General features: G+C 50.1%; 1 protein-coding gene across 2 annotated transcripts in view; it reads right to left on the minus strand.

Annotated features, from left to right (window-relative positions):
• CHST11 (carbohydrate sulfotransferase 11) overlaps positions 1-12801 on the minus strand; it is a 275589-nt gene that overhangs the window by 141448 nt on the left and 121340 nt on the right. For both annotated transcript variants that reach the window (XM_047788129.1, XM_047788128.1), the window contains exon 2: positions 7071-7156. In XM_047788129.1, coding sequence (XP_047644085.1) covers positions 7071-7156 — 86 coding nt within the window. The remainder of the gene's footprint in view (positions 1-7070; positions 7157-12801) is intronic.

Raw genomic sequence — 12801 nt, forward strand, 5'->3', positions numbered from 1 at the left:
ACAGAGGGACACACACACACAGGGCGCCCATGGCCTTATAAGTCAGCAAACTTCCCCATAACCGCGTCAACCAGACACATAATATAAATCAAAACTTTTAGGTAGTGCTCAAGACGAATGGCTAGTAGCTTCCGGGCAAGAGGAGATCATCTATCTTATTATTATTCAACAAAATTCCAAGCGCACATCTGCCAAATGTCTAAGTCTGTGTCACAGGGACATAGCATGGCCCCAGACCCCCTAAGAAAAGTCCTAGATCACTGATGGCTACTGATTATCACTCACTCTGCCTTGGACACATCCTGGGTGATTTTTTCTTTTTGGCCTCCCTGAGGCATACAGGGTTCCCAGGCCAGGAATCAGATCTGAGCCGCAATCGCAACCTATGCCGCAGCTGCGGCATTGCCAGATCCTTTAATCCACTGTGCCAGGCCAGAGATGGAACCTGCTGCAGAGATGCCATTGATTCCATTGGCATGATAGCGGGAAACTCCTTCTTGGTGCTTTTTAATCTATGATTCTGAATCTCACAAACCTGCAAGACTGGCAGCACACTCCCACTTTACAGATGAGGAAATCAAGGCTTGGAGAGGTTAGGTAACTGCCCCCGCTCATAGACCTGGGCTGGGACCCCTCCAGCCTCCAGTCATCTCCTCCGACCTGAACTGTGTCTGACTCCAGCTTCCCCACCTGTCCCTGCTTGATGAGAAATCTGACCAGGGCACCTTCTCTTTCAAGAATAATGGAGCCACTGGCCACAGAAATAAAAGGTGCCACACCATCCCTGGTTTCTGCAAGCTCTGCTCATCTATTGTAATTTGCAATTAATAATGAAGCATTCTCCCAAGTGCTGTGTGTAAGAGCAAGCTGATGTAATATTTCATCTTTGCCGGCCAGCTGCCGTTCTGCTAGGCTGACAGTAAGTAATATCTTTGCATAAGAAGCCAGTCCACAACTAAATCAATTAATCCCTCTTCGGCTGGTAGACAGCTGTTGGGTCGAGGCAAGATCATTAGATGGACTCTCCATTTACCAGGTGGTTGGTAATGAAGGGATTAATTGACCAGAGCTGGGGGCTGGACAATGTCTGCTCTATCTTGCCTTCCCCAGTAGATACGGCCATTCAGCATCATTCTTCCCGAAGAACCATCCTAAAGGCAGAGAGCCCCTTCTCCCTTCCATGCTCATTTGTGACACTGAAGCTGATCCTTCAGATGCACCCACCCGATGCCTGGCCTGGAACAAGTCTGGGTTCTCCTGCTCACGGCATCAAGAGCCAAGTGGCTTGTGTGTCCTCAAATGTCGTGTCCACAGGTTTCCACCCAACACTCTGCCCAAGGGCTCTGCCTCTTGGGTTTGTCCACACAAAGTGCGTCTCCAACGTTCAGGGCATCAACCCACAACCCACGGTCTCAGCGCCCTAGTGGATGAGGCTGAAAAATTAGCACGGGCTGTCCCAGAGACAGACCTTAGAGAAGGTAGTGAGCGATCTTAGCACACACGCTTTGTGTTGCTTTTCATGTCATAGATGATGGGTTATGCGAGAATCAAAGAATCAATGATGTGAAAACTGGAGGGGCTCTTACAGAATCTCCAACCCAGGGCTTCCGAGCCCTGGCTGGCCCTCAGAATCACCTGGGGAACTTTGAAAACTATTGACACCCCCAGACAAATAAAATCAGAATCTCTAGTGTGAGGCCTGGGCCCCGGTCATTTTTTCAAAGACCCTGAGTGCAGGAGGTGTTGGGAAGCATGGATCTAGTCCAACCTCTTTATTATTATTATTATTATTATTTTATTTTAATTTTTTTGTAGGGCGGCACTTGCAGCACATGGAGGTTCCCAGGCTAGGGGTCAAACTGGAACTGCAACCACAGCCACAGCCATGCAGGATCCAAACCCAATCTGCGATCTACATGGCAGCTTGCGGCAACACCGGATCCTTAACCCACTGAGTGAGACCAAGAAATGAACTCACATCCTCATGGATACTGGTCAGGTTCTTAACCCACTGAGCCACAACGGGAACTCCACGTCCAACCTCTTCATTTTACAGATGAGGAGGCTTCGGCCAAGAGGGGGAAGACCTCCTTAGAGAAGCCCCACTGTTAACCAGTGGCTGAGTAAGAAGCAGAAGCTGGTGGGTAAGTTGCACACCATCTCCAGTGGGTTCCTTAGGGCCACCAACCCCGCCAGCGGGTGAAGACTAAACCCTCTAGAAGGGTGAACATGCCTCCTCCAGCTGGTGCCAACCTGCCCTTCTTGCCTCTGTGCCAGCTTTGGGCCTCGCTCCTGCTGTTCCTGCCCTCTGTGATGCTATTCCCTCTTCTCTGTCAGGTGAAGCCCGCTGTGTCTTCAGAGGCCTGGGTCAAATGCCACCTCCTCCAGGAAGCCACCCATCATGCCCTATACCTCAAAGGGTTAATTAACTGCTCATTTCTGGATCCTCCTATAACCTTTCGAAATGCTTCCAATCCCACAGCGCTTACTGTGTTCTGTTACCCACGTGCCTCTCTTCCTCGTGTCCTTTTCCCCTGTTTATTCTATAAACATCTGCAGAAGAAACAAACCTTGGCAAGCCCGGCTCAGAAAACTATTGAGGTTGGAGCTAGAAGAGTTCCGCACCCTCCCTTGGAGAGGTCAAGCTTTTCTCAATGTGAAACTGAATCAGAGACCCCTGACTTCCAAATGTCACCAAGCTGTGACTCCTGCTTAGCCTGGCGCCAGCCCAGGAGACGAAGCCCTCTCCAAACATCAGGTTCAGCGAGGGAAAAAAAAAAAAAAAAAAATCTGCAATTGTCTGCTGGACATCTACCCTGCATTCCATACCATTCCACAAGCCATGGCCCCTGCCTTTGGGAATTTTACAATATCCTGAGCACATCCCAGATCTCAGCTTGAGTCGCTATGAAAGAGAACCTCAAGGAAGCATGTCTCCCACCCGGAAAAGATAAAAGGGACAGGCTCCCCTCCTCCTACCTCGCCAGGTCAGACCAATCCGGAACCACCATTCAGAAGCTTGTGTGACCCTGGCAAGCTGCCCAGCCCTCCCAAGCCCCCGTTAACTTATGTGAAAAATGGGCTTATCAGATGCCTTCCTCCTAGGATGACTGTGAAGATTCCACAAGAGGTGCGTGGAAAACACCCCAAGGCGTCACTGCCGTGTATTATACATTCCATCCACAGTAACTTCCTTCCTTTCTCCCCCCTTCCTTCTTGCCTGACCACCTGGCTTCTCTCCATCCTTCCCTCCCGGCGCCTACCTATGGAGAAGCCAGTGTATTTGAACACCTTGAACTGCACCGACAAGGGTCCCATTTTCTTATTATAATAATGAAATATGGACTGGCCCTCAGAGGCCCCTAGGAAGGCCCTCAGACCAAGGTGCATGCGGGGAGGCCTCCTAGACTCAGCACTTCGGAGCTCCTGGGCTGCCTCTGGGCTGAGCCTCTGTCTTCTTGGAACACGGTAATCACAGAGCAAGTATAAACGCTAAAGAAAGAAGCAGGCCGGGCTGGGCTGAACCACATGAGTGATGCTGGGAAGACTTCAGGGAACCCACGAGAGGACCGGGAGGTGGGTGAGGCGGGACAAGCTGTCCCACCCTCGCTGGCATCTTAGGGGCAATTATGCCCTATTAATGGCTGACAGTGCAGCGCTGCCCTGCAGTCTGAGCTGAGCCGGGCAGGCCGCAGATGTGCTTGGCCCACAAATATGCAGTTGGCAACTCCTGAACTTTCGGTGACTTGACGCGAGCTGATCTGATCAGCAATTACGTTTTATTTTGGGGCCAGGGAGACAGCAGAGAACGAGGAAAATTATAAGACATCAGAGTACAGTTTTTCTAAGAATATCAACTCCAAACTCTTTGTTCGCCAATTGTTGTTTTAATGGTTAAAGGGTTTGCAAGGCACTAAAATAAGAAAACCTTGGACACTAAAATCAGATTATAGCCAATTTTCCTCAGGGAGCTTTTAAGCTTTTGTCCAATGAAAATCTAGGTGTGATTTTTCTTTTTTTGGAAGGGGTAATCCCTGCCAAGAGAACCCTGCTGGTGACCGTGAACACAGCAAGACAATAAATGGATCTGCAGTTTGTCCTGGGTTTGAATCCTTACTCCACTTCTTACCAGCTGTGTGGCTGTAGCTCCTTGGCCTCAGTTCTCCCATACATAAAATGGGGCTGTAAAACACAGCTCGGGGCTTGACATAAGCAGTCCACGAGATATTTACAAGCATCTAGATAGGACGCGGCATCCAGGACCCGTGCATGGTAACTAAGACGGTACCTACTTGCCATCATGCTGGTTTCTTGTCATCTAAAATAAATAGCCCCTGTTTTCACCATCATCTATCAAACCCAAATAACCAGTCAGCATAAAACGGGGAAACGGCATCTCCGGGAGTAGTTTGGTTTCTAGCAATTACGGGGTTTGCCATCTGCCCCAGTGATAACATCCATCCAGGCTTAGCGGCTTCCACAGCGTGGCTGGTCGGGAATGCAAGACCCCACAACACGGCCCTCTCGGGTGCGATGTTTGTAACTGTCTTGTGGACACTAAACCCCAACTCCTCAACTCAACGGGATGGCCTTCTCTGCTCTGAACGCCCCGGCCCACGGCAGCCCGGAAGATCACCAAGACGGTGTCTCCGAGAAGCGCCCCTGATGGAACGTGCGTGGGAAGCGAACATAACTGCAGCTTGTAAAGGAAACCAGCCTAAGAAAAAAACATCCCGGGACAACATCCTGAGGAAACGGGGTGATCTTCCTGCAGAGACATTTTCCTGGTTACCAGCAAGTGGGGCCAGACATCTTGCCCACGACATTGTGGATGAGGGTGGTGACTCACGCAGCTACACCCTCACAAACGGCTCCAGAGCCGCCTCGCCAGCCCCGTCTCCCCTCCCAGAGCCTGGGCTCCTGCCAAATGGCCATCTCACCCAAGACCACCAATCAAAGAGACGACCTCTACCCGGGAAGCTTCTCTCTCCTGCGACTGGTTGACAAGGGGACCAGGCATGGTCTCCCTCGCCAGGCGACCCACTCCAGTCAACTCTGGCTTAACAAGGAAACCCAGACACGGAAGGCTCACTACACAACCCCTGCCCCCGCTTTGGTGCCCAGTGCCTGGCACTGTGCTGCATGTAGTGGGAACTCATAATAGCAGATGAAGAAATGAACGAATGAATGAATCTGAGAACAAACAGATTCCATAGGAGGCACAGAGCAAGGCCCCTCTTCTCACGGAATTGTTAGCACCCTATCATAAAGGAGGGAGGCATCTCAGAGGTTAAGTGTCTTGCCCACACTCAGGAAAGCTGGTCAATGAGGAAACCAGGCTTTGAACCCAGGTCTGACCCTAAAGTCAAAGCTTCCAGTACTGAAGCTATTCTCATGACCATGCATGATAATGACGAACCCTGTTTACTTAGCCCCTGACACACAAGAATCATTTCGTCCTCCCAACATTCTAGAGAGATGGAAAAGCTGACCCCTGAAGAGGACTCATCATGTATTCAAGGCTGCACAACCCGTTGGAGCTGGACTTTCATTCTTTCAATCACAGATGTCGGGGGCACCCACCACAGGCCAGGGTTGGGGACACAACCGTGACCACGGCAGACACAGTCCACAGACTTCCTGTCTGGAGGAGCATCTACTTCAGAAATAGCTCTTCCCATGACACCATAGGCTGCCCATAAAATTTCCTCAGGAAAGCAGGAGCGCTTCAGCAGTTCTGTTTTGAGGGAGAACAGAGGAGGTCACCTCAAAGACGGGGGGTGGTGTGCATCTCAGCGGCCTGTGGTGTTTTCAACACGGCTGCTAGAAATCCTCTCCGCAGAAGCTGGTTTTGCCACCTCCCTAGGACCAGTGTGTGTGAACAAGCTGGGAGACTGGCCTCTCATAACTCAGATTATTTGGGAACCTAAACACAAATTCCCTGCTGAGTCACCGGAAAGCCCAGGAAAGGAGGCCTCGGGCAATCTGAGTTTGTAATAACCTGGCTAATCAGGCCTCATCCCACGTGGTGGGGCTGGTGGGGCTGGCAGGGGAGTGAATTAACGAGGTCAGGCCACCCATTTTGCACCAAGTCGGGAGTCCATTTTTCCAGAAGGGAGTGTGGGTGAGAGACAGGGGAAGAGCTGTTGAGTCAGAAAGTTGTCACGCTCATCCCTTTGCAAGACTTCAGGGAATTCAGCACTTTTGAAGGACCAAGCAGTTTCTTCCTCTAAGCACCTTAGTCCACAGAAATCCTAAATTAAGACTTTGATACAAAATACAGCTCAGAGATCAGAGACAAAGCAGTGCATTTTTTTCCCCTTTCTCAACAGCTATCAAAGGACAGCTCATGGGCCGCTAGGTGTGCATCCACCAGTTCTGGGCATCGTAAATTAATTCACGTTCCCATAGAAAGACCCACACACACCAATGAGGCCATCACCATGGCAACCAGGCCTTCTCCCTTTGCTCCTGGATTTCCAAGGAGGACATCTTGCCTTGGTTGGAGCTTGTTTTGCTCCAAGAGGCCCTCTTTGCATAATCAACTCCCACTTACATGATAGCCACTTAGCAAAAAGTCTCCCCACACAAGGAGGTCCTGTCACACTGGCACAGTGAGGTGGAACTCTCGGGAGCATCGCTGGGCTCTGACGATCACATGTGGGAACTGGGTGGGGAGCTCACCCCCATGTGAGCCTTCTTTAGGGGTGCCAAGGGGAGCCTGCCCGGCCTGGTAGGCTCTGCAATTTCCAAGTCCTGGAAGTTGCATCTGTAACCCTGTGGCTCTCAGGGATCCAAAACCTGGGCAGGTCAGAAAGCTCAGGCCAGCACGACCCCAAGCTGCTCCACCTCTTGCTAAAGTTTTAGAAGCAGTTTATAGAGAAAAGGTGACCAAGAAAGCAACCACTGAAGGTTAAATGCCAGGCACTGGAACAAAGTGTCAAATTCCCAAAGAACAGAATTCTGGAGTTTTCCAACCCCCCCCCCCCACACACACACCCCCACTCAAGCTTTCCCAAAATTGACACATGGAGACAGAGCCGAGAAGCAAGGAAGTTTCCAGGGCTTACCTGGGTCGGGTTGTAGAGTTCCTGCAGGGGGCTTCGAGACCCCTTCCGACAGCAGATGTCCACGCCGAAGGGGTTCCTCCGCATGACTGAGGAGAGAAAGTGAAGGTGCATCAGAAACGAGCAGCAAATGTTGGCAGTCTGACCAAGGAAAAGGCACAGAGGAGAAACAGGTGGGGAAGCAAGAGAGAGACCAGGCTTCTGGCAGAGCGGATCCCTTGCCCGATGTCACGGGGGCCCATGTGCCTTCCCCAGCTCCAAGGCACATCCATGCCCAGAGAGACATAAATAATGCTGAAAATTCTTCCCAGAAAATCCTTAAGAAAACAGGACAGGCATGGAAAACGCTGACATGAAGCCACTCACAGAAGAGAGCGTCCAAGCTCTACCAACGTCAGGCTTGGTGATATTTTTCAACTTCCACTGACTTCTTCCTCAACAAGAAGAATAAAGGTAAGACCCTTTATTCCTGGTCCCCGAGCTGAGTGGGGAGCTCACCCTAGGGGTGCCAAAGGGGAGAAAGGCACAGGGGCCTTTCCCAAACCTTTTATAAACTGGGTTATTGTTAATGAAACGATCCGCTTGAGGCAGAAAGGACGAAGGTTTACGGTCCCAGACTGACAAGAGGTAGCCCTTCAAATACATAAAAGAGGGGGAACAAAGTGAGTGTCTCAAAAACCCAAGAGTGTTGAGGAGACCAAGGACTGCTTTTGCAAGGAAAAAGATTCATTCTTCTTGTTCACAAAACAGCCTCATTCACGCAGCCCCTCACACAGAGTTTAACACATGGTCACCTGCTAGATAATTATTTGTTGGAGGGAGAGGCGGAGATGGAGGGATGAATGACTGAAGGAACAGGTGCTTCCTTCTCATATAGGAGGGCGTTTTCCTGTGGAGTGTCATGGTTGGGGCACAGGTTGGAACAAGGAAAGCAGATCCTCTCACTGGATCTGCTAAAGAATCCATCCATCCCCCGCTTCAACACTCCCCGCCACTGCCCCAGGTAGGGGCAGAAGGCTGGACAGCAGGAAACCCCTGAAGCAGACAGCCTGGGTTTCGATCCTGATGCTACCTTGCTGTGTGACCTTAAGCAAGAAGCCTACCCTTTCTGTGCCTCTATTTCTTCATCTGTAGAAAGAGGGTGAGAAGAGGATCTCACTCTCTGAGTTGGTCTTGAGAATTCACCGAGTTACTACAACATGTAATATGCTTAAACCAACCAAAAGATGTTTGTTGTAAATTTCTGAAGCTTTTGGTGATCGTCAACTAGATTTGCGCATAAGTTATGACAAAAAGCGCTTGCCCCTTGGGAGGAAATGGTAGGGGGGGAGACATTATTCTTGAGCCACCAAGGGAGCTGATGAGAAGTTTCCAGACCTCAAGATGGGCTTCGGGGATTCTCTAACAAGAAAGCCAGGCAGACAGGGAGGGCTGGCCAGTAGGGGGGCAACTCAGATCCCTCTGCTTGGAAGCCAACCTGAGGTCAGTAAAACAACGAAAGCCATCTTCACAAGCAGCCCATTTCTTCCAGAAGGTCTCCAGGAGAATCGACCCCTCCTCATGCAGTTCTCCTGTGACTTGTCATTTTGAACCCCATGGAAACTCTGAGGGTAAACCATTGTCGTGGTCTGCACATGTGGGTGGAAAAAGAATTTTCCAAATTCAAAGCAAGGTGAAGAAAAGGCAAGTCAAATGAGGTAAGAGATACAGTTGACACAGCAGGCTGATTTCATGATAATTAGGGAGAGCCGACCCTGGGTGCATGGTCACGTCTAATTTTATAGCCCAGGGAGAGGAGAGGTCTCAGGATGCACCTGCTGACTGGTGAAAAATGGGGTCTTCCGATACACTTGCTGGTTAACTGGGGGCATATGAGGGCCCTAATTGGGTGCAGTGAGGAGTGGGCCACATCCCTTTCCTAGCAGAGGCAGGAAGGAGTAGGCCAGGTTGCTCAAGGTTGGGGAGGGGCATTACAATGAGATGGATGGGCCGATGATAAGGTGTGGTCGTTCTGGTCTTGGACAGAGGCTGTGTTCTACCTCCTTGAAGGGGCCTTGAAGCCCAACAACCATCAATTCTGAGAAACTCAAAGCTGTTTTCTTTGGCCTCCCTTACCTCCTAGAGCAGATTCAGCCAACCTTTTCCATAAAGAGCTAGAGAGTACTACTGGGCTCTGCCCCCATGCAGTATATTGAAACTTGTCAACTGGGCCAGGGCAGGGCAGAAGGGGCCCCAGACAACCCAGAAATGAATGGGCCAGGCCATGTGCCAATACCGCTCCATTTCTGGACCCTGCAATCTGAAGTCCATATCATTCTCATATGTTGGAAATCGTTTGATTTTTTTTTTTCCCCCAACCATGTCACAAAAACAGGAGGTGGGCCGGATGTGGCCCCTGGATGACAGTTTGCTGACCCCTGTCTGGAGGTTGGCAATACAAGCCCCAAACATAGCCAGTATGCCCTGCAGCCCTCTCTGGGGACGAGGGGGACCTGTGGGCAAATGTCCACGCATAAAAGCCATTAGGATTTGATTAAGCAGTCCCGGGGAAACACTGGTTCTTTGTTCTTCCACGGGTGCCTTGAGAAGAAGGGAAAAATCCACGCTGTGTTTTTCTTTAATTTATGACTTCATTTTTCATTTCCACCCCAAACGAGGTAAACTGTTAAATGCACGCAGGTTGCCCTCCGTGCACAATGACATAGCAACACTTTGGAGGAGAAAAAACAGCCGTAAAACTTGTAAAATTATGCCCACGCCATGCAAGATTACACTCTCCTCGTGGCGGCAGGCAGTCTCACCCAGACCCAAGGCTACGAGACCGCCACAGAGAAAACCCCACCATGGAACCCATTAAAAGCCAGCTTTTATGGGGGGCAGTATTATTTAATGGGTTTATTTTTCTAATACAAGGCCTTTAAAAATGCTTTGACCGTGTGGGGCCTGCACCATGGGCCCTTTCCCGAGGCCGTCCGCCCTCCGTGCCTCCTCCAGGCCTGCCCGCGACTTCACCAGGCACCCTGTGAACCCACTTCGGCACCCCAGGCCACAGAAGCCAAGGGGCCTGTGTGCTTTTTATAGAGATGATAACAATCCCGCCATTTACGGAGGGCGCCTTGTGTGCTGGGCACTGGGTTCAGCATAATCCTGGGCACAGTGAAGGAAGTGGCTGCGTTTTCCAGATAACCTGTGCCTCCCTTGACCACAGGAACTTGACCAAGGTCAAGGCCATGGGGGTGTGGGGGTGGGGGTTGCCAAGCTGCGACTTGAACCTGATCACTGGGCTCTTTCAAAGGCAAATGATAAAAGCAAGGAGGATTTACCTTGTGCCTGGGAGGCCAAGGAAGGACCAGCCATCCAGCACTGGGGGTATTTATCCTGGGTGTGTCTAAGGCATCAGAGGAAGCTGAAGGACCAACCAAAGGCAGAGGATGGCAGCTCATGTTTAGAGGGCACTCACAATGCGCCAAGCAGCTCGCAATGTTTAACCCACACAAACACCCTGTGGCATGGGCACCGCTACCACCCCCACTTGACAGATGGGTACGCTGCAGCACAGCAAGGTTGGGGAACTTCCCTGGGCCTCGCAACACGGGAGAGGCGAAGACAGGCTTCTGACACAAGGCAGCCCGTGCTCTCGCGGCCATGCTGGACCAACATCAGGTGCCAAGTCCACCTAACATCTTGATAATTTCCTCCTGGCCCCAGACCTGACTGGCTGGCCACCTCCAGGACAGGTGACTCCAGTGTTCTAGGAGTCATCAAAATGATGGAATGTGACAGCCAGACTCTTAACTAACAGTTATTACCTGCATTCATTTTCTTGCTCAATAAATTTTTTTAAGCACCGAGGATATGCCAGACATTAGGTAAGGGGGGGGGGTAAAGACCCTCTCCGTGTTATTCATGCTGTTTCTCTGGTGCTTGGTACACAGCAGGGACTCAGAGAGGTTTGTGAATGCCCCAGGAGGCAAGGCTGCCTTTACGCCATCAGAGAGATTGTTTCCTGCTATGGAAAAAGGCAACTGCTAGTAGCATCAGGCTGCTATTTTTTTTTTCCCTTTGAAAATGAAAGGTCTGATGATCAAAAGCCCTAAGAAAGGAACCCCTGAGGGCATTTAACGGTGGCCTTCTGCTGTCTACCCACCGCCACGTTTTATTTGGCTACGGCACTTGTTTTTCCCCTCTCTAAATCCAAATCAATGAAACGTAAGACCGTTGTGAAAGCGTCTAATTGGTCCCATCCACAGGATGATTTCTTGGACCCAGAAACAGCTGCATATACAGATCTTCCTTGACTTAGGATGGCGTTAATACTCATAAACCCATCATAAATTGAAAATATTGTTAAGTCAAAAATGTATTTAATACCCCAATCTGGAGTTCCCGTCATGGCTCAGTGGTTAACGAATACGACTAGCATCCTCGAGGACTCGGGTTGGATCCCTGGCCTCGCTCAGTGGGTTAAGGATCCGGCGTTGCCGTGAGCTGTGGTGTAGGTCGCAGATGTGGCTCAGATCCCACGTTGCTGTGGCTCTGGCGTAGGCCGGCGGCCACAGCTCTGATTCGACTCCTAGCCTGGGAACCTCCATATGCCGCGGGTATGGCCCTAAAAGAGAAAAAGACCAAAAAACCCAACAAAACAAAACCCAATCTACCAAACATCATCGCTTAGTGGACCATGTTTCAATGTGCTCAGGGCACTTACATTAGCCTACACTTGGGCCACATCATCTAACACAAAGCCTATTTTCTACCAAAGTATTGAATATCTCAGACTTTACTGAATACTGTGCCGAAAGCGAAAAGCAGACGGAGTGTCTGGGTTCAGGAGGGTTGTGAGTGCACCGGGGCTCTACCCCGGTGACGGCGCGCTGACTGGGAGATGTAGGCACTGCTGCTGCCCAGCATCCCGAGAGAGGATGGGTTCACACGTCGCTAGCCCAGGAAAAGAGCACAACTCCAAATTCACGGTATGGTGTCTACTGAATGTGTATCGCTTTCACATCATCGTGAAGATGAATAATTGGAGGTCAAGTCATTTTAAGGTGGGAATCATCACTATTCCAACACACACACATGAAGGTAAAATTACAATCAAGCCATGCATGTGTTGCTTCATGCTTTGATGAAGGGCATGCTTTTGGTTTTGGTTTTGGTTTTGGTGGGGTTTTTTTGGAAAGGCATGTTTTTAAGGAGATGCCCCACTACCAGTCAGCTGGCCACAGGTGACGGAAAGCCAGCTAGTGACAAAGTAGGGAAGCCTCTTTCATTGCCTGAGTGGCTTCCCAGGACCCTGCCAGCGCTGTTTTGGTGAAACAGAGGCACAGGACTGTGAACTCAGGTCTAAAGATATAACACTGAAAAGCTGCAGAAACTGGACTGGGAACTTGTTTTCGAGGCATTTCATTAAACCAAAGACATAGGAATTCTAAGGGATTTTAGTCCAGCTCCTTCAGTTTATAGAAGAAACTCAGAGAATTTAGGTATTGGTCCAAGGTCCCCAGAGCAGCTAGCGGAAGAGCCAGGGGAGGAAGTCAGGTCTTATGCAGTAGAGCAATAGTTAATAATATTCACAAGAACTACCATTTGTTGAGAAAGGACTGAGGGCCTGATGCCTGATAAGCCATGATGCTAAGCCTTTTTCTGACGTTGCTTCATTTAATTCTTACAAAATCCTATATTGGGTTAATATAGGCCTTAATAATAAACCATATTATTCAGTTAGAAATAC

This window comes from Phacochoerus africanus, chromosome 7 (genome assembly GCF_016906955.1).
Source record: "Phacochoerus africanus isolate WHEZ1 chromosome 7, ROS_Pafr_v1, whole genome shotgun sequence".
Lineage (NCBI taxonomy): Eukaryota > Metazoa > Chordata > Mammalia > Artiodactyla > Suidae > Phacochoerus > Phacochoerus africanus.